Below are 16,758 nucleotides of genomic sequence, written 5' to 3'. Positions count from 1 at the left end.
AGACAGGGAGATTCTGGAAGACTGGAAAAGAGCACATATTGTGGCTATCTATAAAAAGGGGGGAAAGGGCAACCCAGGCAATTACAGACTGGTCAGCTTAACTTCTGTACCAGGTAATATAATGGACCAAATAATTAAGGAGTCTATTTGCAAACATCTAGAAGATTTTCGGGTGATATTGTTGTCGTCAGCATGGATTTGTCAAGAACAGAACACGTCAAACCAACCTGACAGCTTTCTTTGACAGGGTAAGAAGCTTTGTGGATCGGAGGAAGTAGTAGCTGTGATATATCTAGAAGTTAGTATCGCATTTGATACAGTCTCACCTGACCTTTTCATTAAGAAATGACGGAAATACAACCTAGGTGGAGCTACTATAAGGTGGGTGCATAACTAGTTGGAAAACCACTCTCAGGGAGCAGTTATCAGTGCTTCACAGTGATGCTGGAAGGGCATAAGAAGTGGGGTTCCACAGGGATCAGTTCCGGGTCTGGTTCTTTTGAATGTCATCATCAACTATTTAGTTCATGGCATGGAGAGTAAACTTCTTAAGTTTCCAGATGACGCCACGTTGGGAGGGGTTGCAAGTCCTTTGGAGAATCTGATAAACATTCAAAATGATATGGAAAAACTGGAGAAAAGGATGATTTGGGGAGTTGAAAACATGCCCTCTGAGGGAAGACTGAAAGAGCTAGGTTTGTTTAGTCTGAAAAAGAGAAGACTGAGGAGGGACATGATAACAATTTTCAAATACCTGAAAGGTGTTACATGGAGGGAGAAAAAGTGTTCTCCCTAACTTCTGAAGAGAAGACAAGAAGCAATGGAATTAAATTGCAACAAGTGTGGTTTAGGATGGACACTCGGAAAAGCTTCCTGACTATCAGGGTGGTTAGGGAAACTAAGGAGGTTGCAGAATGTCCATCATTGTAGATTTTAGGAGTAGGTTAGACAAAAACCTGTCAGGGGTGTTCTAGATGGTGCTGGTCCTTCCATGAGTGCAGGGGACTGGTCCTGATGACCTCTTGAGATCCCTTCCAGTTCCATGATTCTATGATATAGCTACATCTTTCTAAGGTGTGGATTTTTTTGCTGTTTCAAAAAAGGCAAATGCAATGTTAGGTTGTATTAGCAGAAGTGTAACATGCAAGTCATGGCACGTGATATTATTCCTCTACTCCGTGCTGGTTAGGTCTCAATTGCAGTCATGTGTCCAGTTTTGATCACCAATGCATAGAAAGGATGTAGAGAAACTGGAAAGGATCCATAGGCAAGTAACTTATGTTATGCAAAGAATGGAATGCAAACTGTATGAGCAAGCTGAAGGAATCCATATGTTTATATGGAAAAGAGGTGATTAATGGGGGACATAAGAGTGGTCTTCCAATTCTTGAATGGCTGCCATCAAAAGGTGGATTAAATTTATTCTGCCTTATGACAGAGGCGCAGGAGAAGAGGCAATGGGTTCAAATTCCAGCATAGCAGATTTAAATTAAGTTTCAGGGAAATCTTCCTAACTTTAAGAACAGGAGGCCAATGGAACAGACTCCAAGGGAAGTCATGGAAGCTCCTTTCTGAAGGTTTTCCAAAGAGGTGTGAATAGCCATCAGTCTTAGATGACTAAGACAAAACAAATCCTGCATCATGTCAGGAGGACATACTAGCTGTCCTTTTTGTTCCCTTATAACTCCATGGCCCTATCAATCTATGAAGTAAAATCCTAGTGTAGACCAGGTCTTAGTCACACATAAGTCTTTTGGCTCAATACAGGGTAATTGAGTGAAATTTAATGGGACGGTGTTTTACAGGAGGACAGACTGGATGATCAAATGGTTCCTTCTGAGCTTAAACCCTATGGATCTATTGATAAAGAAAGTAGATCAGGCATTTATAATTAGTGTGTCTCATAAAATGAACAAGGGAACATTTAATTAAGTTGAAAGTCTGAACTTATTACATTGAGAAAAGATAATTGCTAACATAATTCATATTTGGCCTGAAGAACTCCTTGCTGCCAACGTCGTTGGAGAGAGGAGCATAGAAGAATGGGATTCACAAATGGATTGGCCGTTGCAGGTGGTGCTCGTGGCATATCCTATAGTCAAGGCTGTCTGACACCTTCCATTAGAAGAGCTCATTTTCAGTTGCTTATGAGTTTTCCAGTTTTTAGGTGTTTGGACTGAGATTTCCCATGCTGGGTGTCTGCTTCCAGCACAATTGTTTTTTGATACCTTCAGGCATAACAAGTCATCCGACTTCTGGAATGAAGCTAGGAGAAAGTATGTGTTACCCATGTTAAACATTCTCATTATTGCTCGAGTGAGGAGCCCTAACACCTTCAAGCTTTCCAGCAGATGAAAGTCAGGGAAGAGCCCCTGTCCCTCTGCCCCATTAACAGACAGAGTCCTGAAATACAAGAGGAGGGGGTGACCGGGTCTGTGCATTAACACACAGTTGGCTCCTGACGTCTGTTCTTGCTTCTTTCTCCAAGGGGAGTTTTGCCTCACTGGGGCCTGAGCACAGCACTGGTCGTGGTCTCAGAATTTGGCCTTGTATTGCACATCTAATAACATCTTTCTTCCTGAAGGATTCACTGTGCCACTGAAATGCCTCACCTTGGGGCTGGAGGCCACTAGGCATGATGAGCAGGGGTGTACAGAAAAGTATGACATTTTGGCCAGTGATTCTTTAGCAAACTCATCACTGATGGCAAGGGCTCTTGGATTTCTCATGGTTGTGCAGAGCGGAAAGAACCACAAACTTACTCTCTATCCCACCATACCCACCTTGCACAGGGTTTGTCGGTCAGGTGAGCTCCTCAGCAAGAGATGGGTACCTGTGAATTCTGAGACGGAAGCGTCCTCCAAGGAATCCCCCTCTGGTAACCGTGTCCTACACCTCTCTCACCCCAGCATCTCAAGTAATATCCCATGCCAAGAGCAGACACAGGGGTGTGCGTAGCTGATAATATAGTTCTGTGTAATCCCAGTGGGGTTCGCTCAGTCTCGAGAGGAGAAGGGAGCATCTGAACATAAACAGGCTGTAGACAAGCATGTCTCTGCTTTTGTGCTAATTATCCAGCTTTAGGAGTAAACAGTAATTAAGGAACCTTCCCAAAGGGAGATGGGAACTCATTGGCTCCATGCTGAGTCAGAGAGGAATTGGCTGCTCTGTATGTTTTTGTGTATATATTTAAAAATTATAGCTGATGAGAAGAAAACTAGGGATAATACCTAACTCTCCAGAGGGTCTGATATCTATACAGTGTCAGGAAAGATCGGTAGACAAGAGACAGAGAGATCTGGAGAAAGTTGACTAAGAGGAGAAACAATCATATACAGCAAACACATGGGGCTGTCGCTAAGGATCAGAGATCATTACTTCTCATCAGAAACTATCATCCTGCTGTGTAGCACCTTTGATTGTGTGCTCTTCAAAAAACCTAGCAAAATAAATTCACTCTGAACCATCCCCATTTCACTATGCAGTAAACTGAGGCACGGGGAGAAATGATTTGTCCAAGGTCACATGGAGAATAACTGACAGAACCCAAATATCCTGACTTCCCTTCCATAAGCACGGTCTCCCTCTCACTAAGTGACTACATGACAACTGGAAAATGGACTCATTTTCTTGCAGGGACTGTTCATTGGGGGCAGGGTGGGAAGCAATTCTCTGCAGATCAACCTGGAAATGGGGACTGCCAAGCCCTCTGGCACACCAGTATGGGTCTCCCCTCACACTCTGAGGCTGTGACAAGCTGCAATCCACTCAGGTCTTGCACTTACACGGCCATACACAGACAGGGACACACCCAGCTGCAGTTACATGAATGCTTTCACCAGCCATGGATGGAACAACAATAGAGCGGCTCCAGCCAGTTCCCCCCCAACTCCCCAGCCTAGGACCCAAGAGCTGTACCATCTTGCCCTGGCCAAAAGCCTGATCAGTGTAACTTTATCTCCCAGTCTGCCCTTCCCTCAATGTGGAGAGGACAATACATCAGCCTGAGCAGGTTTCCCTTTTATGTTTCAAACAACAGCCTGTATTAAGTAAAAAAATAGAAAACAGATTTTTTAATTACAGAAAGATTGGTTGTTTAGATGATTATAAGTAATAGTGTAAAGAACAAAGTTGAAATCTGAGAAAAAAACAAAATCACAAAATAAGTTCTCTACATTAGACAGGCTTTGAATCAACCAGTGTGTCATCCTGATGGTATAAACAATCCTCCAATCTTCCAGACACAGGCTAGAACTCCCTTCAGCCTGGAAACACAGCTCCACTTCAATCCTAGTTTCTAACATGTGATTTGTGAGGGGAGTGAGGACAAGTGATGATGTCGCTTCCACATTTTATAGCTTCTGCCATGCAGAGGGAGCTTCATTTTTCCAAGCCAAAGCTCCCAGCACAGTTAGTGGAAAAGAAGAGCCACAAGATGGAGTCCACTGGCTCATGAGCTGGACACATGCCTTTGCATGCTTTCAGAACTTCAAGTACAAAAATGATATATGCATACAAATAGGGTAATCATATTCAGCAAATCATAACTTTTCCATTGATACAGAACATATATGATATACTTTGTAAAAATCACATCATAATCATATCACCCTGTGGTAAATATGGTGAAGACGGGGTGTTGCTTTGGGAAACAGAGAATCCAGGTATTTTTATTACACCACACCTTGTGCTTGGACAGTTTGTTCAATACCCATTGTGTCTTTCAACTCTTTCCTAAACCTTAACATGTGTTCAACTACTGGTTTACCTTTCCCCTCAGTGTCTCTTTCAGGAAGGATCTCAGTCTAAAATCATCTTTGGGGTCTTGCTATGACAGGGTCTGGTGAGATAAAGATGTAAGGGGAATTCCCATGTTGGCTAGCCCCCTGTGGAGCTGCTTCCCAACCCCAGGGTATGGCCATGCAAAAAATCCACCCCTTCTTCACCTTGGTCACTGACTAATGCGGAGGCGGAGTGCCGAAGTCCCTCTGTAGATTTTGAACAAATAACTCCCAAGTGTTGCAAATCATTGTAATTGTAGTCTTACCCACAGTTGTTCTTGTAAAGTTTGGTGTACCTTTTAGCACTTTGTAGATCAGCCCTGTGATCAAATGTCTGAAAAGGTGTGTGACATTATTAATATAACCTGTACTGTACAGATCATTGGTGCAACCACTGTTATATATTTGCAGCAAATATTGTACAGAGGTTATCTTGTAAGGTGTCTATGGAAAGGCTATGGTTTGCTAATTGTGATTCTGCTATCTTTGTGTGTGTGTGTGTGTGTGTGTATCATTTTTGTAGTTGAAGTTATGAATATTGGCTATGTACTTGTATATCAATGTGTTTTGATTCTGAAGTAGCCTTCGTAAACCATTTAGTCAGCTTCTTGAGAAAGGAATTTGCAAATTAAATGCCCAGTCAAGAAACACTTAACTGACAGTGGGCCTTGGAAGACTCCAATGCACATAAGAAGTCTTCCTGGGGATGTTCAAGATAGCATGTGAGCAATGGCTTCCGCCTGTAAAGAACTGAGGCATGCATGGACATGTGACTTGCCCATGTGACTCTGAACTCCATTTTGCTGTGATTTTCCACAGTAAGAACAAAGAGGTGTTCTTACACCTGGAAGTGGCAATGAAAGGCAGCGGCCTCATCTCTATCTTGTCTTGACTCCTGCTTCATACCTCTGGAGGGACTTTGCTACAAACTGAAGCTCTGAACAAAGGGCTGAATGACCCATCCAGGCTTTCCATGTACTCCAGAGACTTGATTTGAACCTGCAGTTTATTCCATCACTGCTACAAGTCTGAACCAAGAACTTTGCCATTAATGTACACAAATACTTCCCTTGAACCAATTCTAGCTCTCATCTCTATCTTTTCCCTTTTATGAATAAACCTTTAGATTTTAGATACTAAAGGATTGGCAACAGCATGATTTGTGGGTAAGATTTAATTTGCATATTGACCAGGGCCTGGGGTATTGGTTTTCATTTCTCCCTATAATGAATGGCTCTAGTGGTGATACTGGGAAACTGGAAGGTCTAAGGGAATGGCTTGTATGACTTGTGGTTAGCCAGTGGAGTAAAAACAAAGTCTTCTCTGTTTTGCTGGTTTGGTATCCCTGAGTGTGCAAAAGAACCCCAGCCTTGGGCTGTAATTGCTCCACTCTAAGCAATCCTTGCCATGTTTGTCTTTCTTCCACAGGAGAGAAGCGGCTTTGTCTGTACAAAGTGCAAGCTGGTCTCCATATTGGAAGAGAAGGTTCATGGTCTGGAGTAACAGGTATCGACCCTGCGTTGCAAAAGAGAAACTGAAGATTTCTTGGACAGACGTGAGGATATGCTTCTACAGACACAACATTCTGAAGATTCAGAGCAGGCTGCACTGCGGGGACAGGAGGACGGTGAAGAAATTTGGTAGCATGTGACCTCCAGAAGAAGAAAGGGGAGCCTCCATGTACCAGCAATGCAGATACAGGTAAGTAACCATTTTCATGTTCTCTCGACAGGTACTAATGCGGAGAGTGGACCAGATGATGCATCTGAGGGAAGGAAACAGAAGGAGACTCCGCCAATTGGAAGGCATGAGATGCACTGTCCTAGGGTTGGGGGTTCCACGACCACCGCTCCCAAGAGAAGGAGGTGGGTGCTTGTGGTTGGGGACTCTCTCCTGAGGGGGACTGAGTCTTCTATCTGCTGCCCCGACCGGGAAAACCGAGAAGTCTACTGCTTGCCAGGAGCTGGGATTCACAATCTGACGGAGAGACTGCTGAGACTCATCAAACCCTCGGATCGCTACCCCTTCCTGCTTCTCCACATGGGCACCAATGATACTGCCAAGAATGACCTTGAGCGGATCACTGCAGACTACGTGGCTCTGGGAAGAAGGATAAAGGAGTTTGAGGCGCAAGTGGTGTTCTCGTCCATCCTCCCTGTGGAAGAAAAAGGCCGGGGCAGGGACCATCGAATCATGGAAGTCAACGAATGGCTATGCAGGTGGCGTCAGGGAGAAGGCTTTGGATTCTTTGACCATGGCATGGTGTTCCAAGAACGAGGAGTGCTAGGCAGAGATGGGCTCCACCTAACAAAGAGAGGGAAGAGCATCTTCCGCAAGCAGGCTGGATAATCTAGTGAGGAGGGCTTTAAACTAGGTTCACCAGGAGAAAGAGACCAAAGCCCTGAGGTAAGTGGGGAAGTGGGATACCGGGAGGAAGCATGAGCAGGAGCATGCAAGAGGGCAGGGCACATGCCTCATACTTAGAAAGAGGAACGATCAGCGAGTTATCTCAAGTGCCTATACACAAATGCAAGAAGCCTGGGAAACAAGCAGGGAGAACTCAAAGTCCTGGTTCAGTCAAGGAATTAGGATGTGATTGGAATAATAGAGACTTGGTGGGATAACTCACATGACTGGAGTACTCTCATGGATGGATATAAACTGTTCAGGAAGGACAGCCAGGGCAGAAAAGGTGGAGGACTTGCATTGTATGTAAGGAAGGGGTATGACTGCTCAGAGCTGCTGTATGAAATTGCAGAAAAAAATGAGAGTCCCTGGACTGAGTTTAGAAGTGTGAGCAACAAGGGTGATGTCGTAGTGGGAGTCTGCTATAGACCACCGGAGCAGGGGGATGAGGTGGACGAGGCTTTCTTCTGGAAACTCATGGAAGTCACTAGATCTCAGGCCCTGGTTCTCATGGGAGACTTCAATCACCCTTATATCTGCTGGGAGAGCAATACAGCAGTGCACAGACATCCAGGAAGTTTTTGGAAAGGGTAGGGGACAATTTCCTGGTGCAAGTGCTGGAGGAACCAACTCAGGGCAGAGCTCTTCCTGACCTGCTGCTCACAAACCGGGAAGAATTAGAAGGGGAAGCAAAAGTGGATGCGAACCTGCGAGGCAGTGACCATGAAATGGTCGAGTTCAGGTTCCTGACACAGGGAAGTAAGGAGAGCAACAGAATACGGATGCTGGACTTCAGAAAAGCAGACTTTGTCTTCCTCGGGGAACTGATGGGCAGGATCCCCAGGGGGAATAACATGAGGGGGAAAGGAGCCCAGGAGAGTTGGCTGTATTTTAAAGAATCCTTATTGAGGTTACATGCCAAACTAGGCCTTTTCAATCATCCCTCATTCCTTTAATAACTTGCCTCTCTTCTTTCAAACTAACCCTTTACAAACAAAAATCTCCTTTTCTTTCAGTTTTCTTTCTATTCTTTAATAACATGCCAAACGAGGCCTTTACCATCATCTCTTCTTACTCAGCCTCACCAAATAACTTTTCTTTCCTCTAAACCTTACCCAAACTTTCTTTTTTAATCTTTTAACCTTTTTCTCTAAATGTATCAAAGCACAAACACACACAAGACTCCTCCTATTCAAAAATAAGATTTTTTTTTCAAAATGGCCGATGGTGCCAATCTTCGGTGCCAACGGAAATGGGGATGAAGGGTGGGACATAAGCCCTAAATGGGGTGCGGAAAAAAGTCAAAAAGGTATGACGATGAATGCTATCGAGTGGTATACTGCTAATATGGAGATCCCCCATTATTATTGAGTTGTTTTTTTTTAAATGTATAGCCTCTCAAATCTCCCTGAACATTTCACAGTAATTATCACCACCCTACTCAGGTGCTCAGTAGTATATATCCCTACTGCTATAGTCTTCTTATCCGAGCATGGAATTACTGTTCATAAGGATTTCATGGCACAGATTGGTTCATTTAAGATTTTTACTTCATTTGATTCTGCCCTTTCACATATAGTGCCACTCCCCTACCAGCACAATCTGTTCAGTTCTTCTGATATATTTTGTACCCTGGTATTACTGTATTCCATTGACTATCCTCATTCCTCCAACTTTCTGTGATGCCTGTTCTATCAGTATCCTAATTTAATATGAGAAACACTATTTCACCCATCTTATTATTTTCACATCTAGCATTTGTGTATAAGGACTTTAAAATATTGTCACTTTTAAACTGTCTGCCATTGCATAATGTTATTTAATGGCTTCCTTTTCCGTTAGACTGTTTCTTATTAGATTCTGCCAATATTTTATCATCTTCCAGGGTCTCTTCCTTACTAGGACAAAGAGAATCTCCATTAACCGATCGTCCCCTAAGGGATGTCTTTTCCAGACCACATGCTCCTCCATACCTCTTGGCTTTCCCTCAGCCCTTCGTTTAAAACTGCTATATGACCTTGTTAATTTTAAGTGCCAGCAATCTGGTTCCATATTGGTTTAGGTGGAGCCCATCTTTCTTGTACAGGCTCCTCCTTTCCCAAAAGGTTCCCCAGTTCTGAGTAAATCAAAACCCCTTCTTCCTACACCATCTTCTCATCCATACATTGAGACCCTGCAGTTCTGCTTCTCTAACTTGTCATGTGCATTGAAGTGGCCGCATCTCAGAGAATGTTACCATAGAGGTCAAGGACTTCAAACTCTTACCTAGTGGCCTAAATGTGGCCTTCAGGACCTCTCTCCTATCCTTCCCTATGTCATTGGTACCTACATGTACAACAACCACTGGCTTCTACTCAGCACTACACATAAGTCTATCTTGATGTCTCAAGAGATCTGCAAGCTTTGCAGCTGGCAGGCAAGTCACCATGCAGTTCTCCTGGTCATCACAAACCCAGCTAGCTATGTTTCTAACAATTGAATCCCCCTAACTATTACCAGTCTCTTCCCAATATACACATGGAGTTCCCTCCTGCGAAGAAATATCCTCAGTGAGAGAGGACACCACGAGATTATCTGGAAAGAGGGTCCCAACTGCTCCAGTTGAATGTTCTCCTTCTGAGACTTTCATCCTCCTTGTAATGGTCCCTTGCTGTCCCGCTCGGAGAAAGACCACTCGGGCTAGTCCAGTCTGGCCCAGATCCGAATCTGCAAGACAGCCCAGTGCCGCATAATTGGGCTGAGCGATTAATAGTCCTTGTCAGGCTTTAGCCTGGGTTTGGGTAGCTCAAGTAGTCAGCCCTTAAACAGAGTCTATCCAGGCTGGCTGGGGTCTTGGAAGAGCTCAGGGAGCCAGCAAGCAGACAGTCCACAGGTGAGCTGGGGCCTGGACTTGAGTAGGTTCAGGTTGCCAGCAAGCAGACAGTCTCGAAGGGTGACCGATAAGGGAAGCTCCTCTTCAGGGCTAGAGCCTCCCTGCACAGGGTAGGGGATCAGCCAAGGGGGGTGGGTTGGCAGGGGGACAGGGGCCCACTCTATTCCACTGCTTCCCAGCCCAGGGGCCTGGCCGGGGCAGGATCGGCAGCTCCTGCATCGGCGGGGATCCAGCCGCAACTCGCCGACTGGGCCACCCCTGGCTCTGCAGCTGGCTGCTTCAGGGCTGCCCCTGGGCCACTTCCTGCCACCCCCGGGTTCAGTACCTCTAGCCTCCAGGCCTCTTCTGTCTCCTTGGGTGAGATGGCAGCAGGTACTCTGGGCCAGTCTCATCGGTGCCGTAGATTGGGCCCCGCCCGGCGAGGGTTCGCCTCGGGGATGCGGCCGAACCGGCAGAGCGTCCTTCTCCTCCACAGCCTCTCCTGCAAGCGTGCTGCAGGGCCGGCCTCTGATGCTTCCGGCCACACCCCGGTACTTCCCGTGAGGGGGGCAGGGCAATCTAGGCTCCGCCCTCCAAGGGACACGTAATGGTCCCTCGCTCTCCTGCTCGGAGGGAGACCACTCGGGCTCACTACACTCAACAGCAGAGAGGCTGTCAGACTAGGTGGGGAAACCGTTTTTCTCTGTCCCAGGAAGTCTCATCTATGTAGCTCTCCGTCTCCCCTATCTCCTCCATCTCAGACACTCTGGTCTCCAAAGCCTGTTCACAGTCCCTAAGCACCTGTCTCCCACTGATTTGAGCCTCTAGGAACTTGGCTAATGGGCTGGAGAGAGCTGGCTGTTTCCATGTGGGATTACCAGCTATGAACCCTCTCCTGGAGCCAGGTGCCTAAGACAGGTTAACACTTTCTTGTGAGAGACTCGAGAGAGACATGGGAGCCGCAGATCCAAAATCTCTGCTCTTCATGATTTGGAGCAGGGAATTGAACACAGGTCTCCCATGTCCCATGTGAGTGCCCTGACCACTAGGCAAATGGCTATTCCCGGTGGGCCTCCGTCAGTCTCTGTGTCTGCAGCTGTTCAACTTTCTACAACTAAACCATCAGCAGAACAGGGGTTTGAATCTGGGTCTCCCACATTCTAGGTGAGGGCCCTAAACCACTGGGCTATGGTGTATCCTGGGGGAGCAAACAAAGAGATGCCCGTCCACACACACTGATATGCGCACGCAGTAAGTAATAAGGTGGCCCCCACCTCCTGGAGTATGCACAGTGGGATCTGAAGGCTGAAGAACCCCAGGTGAACTCCAAGATGAAAGAGGCCATCATGGCCACTGCATGGTGGGCCGAGAACTGGGTCGGTTTAATGCTGGAGGAGTGGGCCTGGGCAAGGTGGAAACAAAATACATACATGAAGTCCAATCAGGTGTGGCAAAACTGATCGACCTCCACCTGGACATAGGTAAAGGTGGAATTGTCATCCGGGTGTTGGTCATACCAGACATCAACCAGGGAGTGATTATTGACAATCTCTCTGAGGATGCCTGCAGAGGCCTGGCTGCTCTCGTTCCATGAGAGATTCTGGTCCTCAAAGATGGTATTAAAATCCTCACCCAGGCCCAGGCACTTGTGAGGATCCAAGGTGCCGAGGAAGGCAAACACCTGTTGTAGACACACACCCACTCCGAGCCTGCATTCCTGGGGTAGACATTGAACAGATTCAATGTCAGCTCTTCCACATAGGCCTGGAGGTGCAGGAGGCGACCAGGGACGACCTTGGCAACTCCCAGCATCTCAGGCTGTAGGTCAGGGGAGAACAACCCCAGCCACATGAGCTCTAAGGGGTCTAAAATATATCTGGTGCCCCCACTTCAGCCTCCAGCTAGTCTCGGTGGCTAGATCCTTGTGGGTTTCCTGCAGGCAAACCACAGAGTACCCTGAGTCACAAAGCAAGGAGAGCACCTGGAAACTCTGGAGACCCACCCTAGAGCCTCCGGACTTCAGGGTTGAAAAGGTGGTTGGCTACATTCTGAGGGCTGAGGAGGATCCCGGTGGGCTGAGGAGGATCCCCGTAGGATCCCTAACCCGCCTTGCAACATTCACTGACCAACTGGAAAGGCTTGTCACAGAAGTTGCGGGCCCACAGATTGATTAACAGATTTTGCCTCCCAGTTCCCCTCCACTCCTCCACAACAGCCCTCGTGGCCCAGATGACGAGATGGATGTCTCCCCAACGCTGGAGAAAGAGCTTCACCTTACCCGGGAAATCATCGGTGTCCACCAGAAAATGGTGATGCTCTTCCCCCAGCACAGTGGGGGACAGGGTAGTGGACCCATGATGTTCTTCTGCCAGGGCCTCTGTTCTGACCCTGTGGCCCACGGAGATGGACAATGTGGGAGCAGGCCACCAGTGCGGGGACTATACCCGTGGCACCATACCACCCGTCTCTGTCTCCACAAAAGGTAGAATCATAGTATATCAGGGTTGGAAGGGACCTCAGGAGGTCTTCTAGTCCAACCCCCTGCTCAAAGCAGGACCAAACCCCAATTAAATCATCCCAGCCAGGGCTTTGTCAAGCCTGATCTTAAAAACCTCTAAGGAAGGAGATTCTACCACCTCCCTAGGTAACGCATTCCAGTGTTTCACCACCCTACTAGTGAAAAAGTTTTTCCTCATATCCAACGTAAACCTCCCCCACTGCAACTTGAGACCATTACTCCTTGTCCTGTCCTCTTCTACCACTGAGAATAGCCTAGAACCATCCTCTCTGGAACCACCTCTCAGGTAGCTGAAAGCAGCTATCAAATCCCCCCTCATTCTTCTCTTCTGCAGACTAAAAAATCCCAGTTCCCTCAGCTTCTCCTCATAAGTCATGTGTTCCAGTCCCCTAATCATTTTTGTTGCCCTTCGCTGGACTCTTTCCAATTTATCCACATCCTTCTTGTAGTGTGGGGCCCAAAACTAGACACAGTAGTCCAGATGAGGCCTCACCAATTTCGAATAGAGGGGGACGATCACATCCCTCGATCTGCTTGCTATGCCCCTACATATACATCCCAAAATGCCATTGGCCTTCTTGCAACAAGGGCAAACAGGTAAGGAAGGTGGAGGGAAGAGAGCAGCCCCTAAAGGGTCAGGGAGGGGAGAGAGAAAAAACGCCCTCTGAGGTTCAACCAAGGACACGGGAAATGAGACGACCACTCGGCGGCAGCAACATGGAAGATGGGGGGACAAAAACGAGTAGGGCTTCTCTGCCTCCCATCCCTCCGCAGCTCCTGCCTCCACTCTGTGGCTGCGGCCAGGGGTCAGGGTGGCCTGAGCTGAGGGCTTCTGCCACGCCAGCCAGGGCAACCTGGGCTCTTCCCCTCCCGCATGGCTCCTACTGGGGCTGGAGGCTTGAACTCCTGCCAGATGAACCTGACAAACCCCGGGCTCGGGGCTGCTGCCCCTTTCTGCTGAGCTGCTTCACACGAATCACATGGGGATTCCCATGTTCTGTTCATTCCCTCTGAAGCACCTGGCACTGGGCACTGTCGGAAGACAGGCTACTGGGCTACATGGATCATTGGTCTTACCCAGTATGGGCATTCTGGTCTTCTCATTTAGACCCCAGATGTATCTGCCTCCTGCTGTGACGGACTATGCCCCATTCCCCTTCCAGAGCTGAGATAGATCCCAGGAGTTCTGATGGGGTCTCTCTCTCCACAGAGTTAGTAACAAAGTAAGAACAGACATTAACATTTTAACACTAACCACTGTAACTTAATTAACTTGCCATAAGATGTGAGAACATATTGATTTTCGAGATGAGTGGGTCACAGCTGACAAGGGGAGGGGAAGACAAGAGCAAGTGACAGGGGCAAGGCATTTGGGAGAAAGACACAGAGCGGGGCGAGGCTTGACAGAAGAGATGGGTCAAGATTGCAATTACAGGGATCTGGCAATCAGCAATTAGAAAGGTGGCAACCCAGGATATTGTGCACATGTAAGGGGACTGTAGACCCTTACTAAGAGTCAGTGGGGGTGTTTTGGTTGTCTAGCTCCCAGTACTAAAAGGGGAAGGGTCTATGGGAAATCAGGACCCTGAGACTGACAGTCCCCAGGTACAATGGGGAGAGGCCAATGCTCCAGGTCAGCCTGAATGACAGGGCGAGCAGGCTAATCAGGGAACCAGGAGGCCGGGGAGATCCTGTCCTCTGTGTGAACTGGAATTGCTGGGACAGACAGATTGAGGCCCATCTAAGGAGAAAGCAGGGGCCCGAGCTGAGCTGTGCCAGATCCAGAGAGAGCAGACCCTGTCCTGGGACCAGAGCTGGAGCAACCAGAGTCAGAGGCACAGCCCAGAGAGAGCGGCCCTGCCCTGGGAGCAAAGCTGCAGCAACCAGAGCTAGAGGGGCCAGAGAAGCAGCCCAAGGGGCTGGAGGCAGAGCTGCAGCTGTGTAGAGACCGAGTGGTGGAGCTGGGGCTGGAGCAGTCCGAGCTGGGTGCGGTGAGCAGCTGGGGAGAGCAAGGGGGACCCTGGGCAGCGGGCCCAGCACAGGGAGATGCCTCAGCCAAGAGGCTCTGCAGGCCAGGCTTGGATCGTCACCCCAACAGGGTGGGGGCGACACTGGGAAGAAGGGACCTACCACTTAGAGCCTGAGAGCGTGTGGCCACCACCAGAGCAAGTGTCCAACCCACAGCATCCCCGCAGCACAGCCAGGGCCGGAGATGGGGCCTGGGACTTACAAGGAGCAGACTGTGAACTGCCCGGACATTCCAGAGACAATGTTTGTGATGTTCCCTGCCACAGAGTGGGGCGATGTGTTTCCTTTCACCTTTCCCTTATTCCTTATTCTTTTTAAAATTAATTGTTGATTAAATAACTTGCATTTGCTTTAACTCGTATGTAATGGTCAGTGGGTCAGAGAACTGCCCAGTGCAGAGAGAGTACCCCGGAGTAGGGAACACCCTAGCCCCTGTCCTAGGTGACCACAGCAGGGTTCGGGGTCGAGCCCTCCAGGAATCCTGGGCCCAGCCTCGTTGAGATTACGAGGACTCTGCCAGACAGGAGAGTGGAAGGGGAGTCCTCAAGGGCAGGGAGGCCACTGGATAAAGGAAGTGGGAGTGAGGACTCAGATCCTTTCGCTAGCCCACTGCACCAGGGTAGCGCAGAAGCCAGGAAAGTTCCGCACAAGAGTGGGACTATTCCCCCGCTTACACACAGACTGATTCCGCAGTTCATCAGATTGACAGAGCCCAGTAAGGAGAGGAAAGGATTTAATGTCTCTGTCTGTCCAGTAAGTGATACAGGAAAGGCGCCCAGGGCCACGCACTAGACAGCTCTGCATGGACCTCGGTGTGAGGGCCAGGGCATAAGAAGTAAATATTTAGGACTCTTTATGAGTAAAGAGCTGGAGCAGCCTGCCCCGGATCTCTTTGGTCCTCAACCATAAATAATGGGGTGTAGCACAGGGGGGCACCAGCTGGTACACACTGGCAATGAGAACAAGGAAATGCAGTGGCACATTGTGGCCAAACCTGAACAAGAGAGAGGAGAAGAAATCTGGGATGTACAAAGCTGAGATGGCACAAATATGAGAGATGCAGGTTCCAAAAGTTTTGAGCCGGGCATCCTTTGTGGGGAGGCGGAAGATGGCCCGGAGGATCAGAGTATAGGACACAGCGATAAAAAACACATCCATTCCGATCTCAGAGAAAAGATCAAACAGCCCATAGTAACTACTGATGCTGATGTCAGCGCAGGCCAGCTTCACCACGGCTATGTGCCCACAATAGGAGTGGGGGATGATGCTGGTTCTGCAATATGGCCAATGCCTCGCCAGGAAGGGGTAGGGTAATACAAGTATGGCACCACCTAGCACCACGGCCAGGATTATCTTGGCCACCATAGAGTTTGTCAGGGTCATGGAATATCTCAGAGGATGGCAGATGGCCACGTAGCGATCCAAAGCCATGGCCACAAGGATTCCAGACTCCATCCCTGCGAAGGAGTGAATGAAGTACATCTGGGTGAGGCAGGCACTGAAACTGATCTCCCTGGAACTGAACCAGAAGATGCTCAGCATTTTGGGCAGGGTGGACGTGGACATGACCAGGTCGGTGACAGCCAGCATGCAGAGGAAATAGTGCATGGGCCCATGGAGGCTCGGCTCCCTCTTCACGATCAACAGGATGGTGAAGTTCCCCAAGACAGCTATGGAGTATGTAGCACAGAAGGGAATGGAGATCCAGATTTGGGCTGCCTCTAGGCCAGGAATGCCAAGAAGGATGAAGGTGGAGGGGCTGGTGAAGTTGGCTGTGTTCAAATCTGACATGGAGTAGGGGAGAAAATGTCCAACTGTGAGGCATAAGGGTGTCTCCTGCATTTACCGTACGCTCCCTGATTTTCTGTGTGTTCCCAGGATCTTAGGTGATCGCCGTAGTATAAATGCCTGAATGGAGAGACAACGTTATTATGAAACACTGCATGCACTACTGGAAGCTGGTCTCATTGGAGAAACAGATTGATTACTCTTCACACACTGAAAAATTACATTTTCATTATTCAGAGAAAATAACTATGAACAATACTCCTACTAAATCCAATTCCATATTTTGTAGTGCTCCCTGCATTAATAGTTCCTACACTTTGTGGTGGGAGACCCCGTAGAGGCACCAGCAGGAAACACAAGTGTGGATCCTGGTTATCCATCATTAT

At 48.1% G+C, this 16,758-nt stretch overlaps 1 protein-coding gene across 1 annotated transcript; it reads right to left on the bottom strand.

The window, feature by feature from the left end:
• Positions 1-15,427: 15,427 nt before the first annotated feature.
• On the bottom strand, positions 15,428-16,426 carry LOC144277574 (olfactory receptor 52R1-like). Its single transcript, XM_077838460.1, has one exon. It carries the CDS (start codon positions 16,424-16,426, stop codon positions 15,428-15,430), a length of 999 nt encoding a protein of 332 aa, XP_077694586.1.
• Between the last annotated feature and the right edge of the window lie 332 nt (positions 16,427-16,758).

Source organism: Eretmochelys imbricata, chromosome 1, assembly GCF_965152235.1.
Source record: "Eretmochelys imbricata isolate rEreImb1 chromosome 1, rEreImb1.hap1, whole genome shotgun sequence".
In the NCBI taxonomy this organism is placed as follows: Eukaryota; Metazoa; Chordata; order Testudines; family Cheloniidae; genus Eretmochelys; species Eretmochelys imbricata.
The sequence above is the reverse complement of the archived record's forward strand: the minus strand, read 5'-3'. Positions and strand labels throughout refer to the sequence as shown.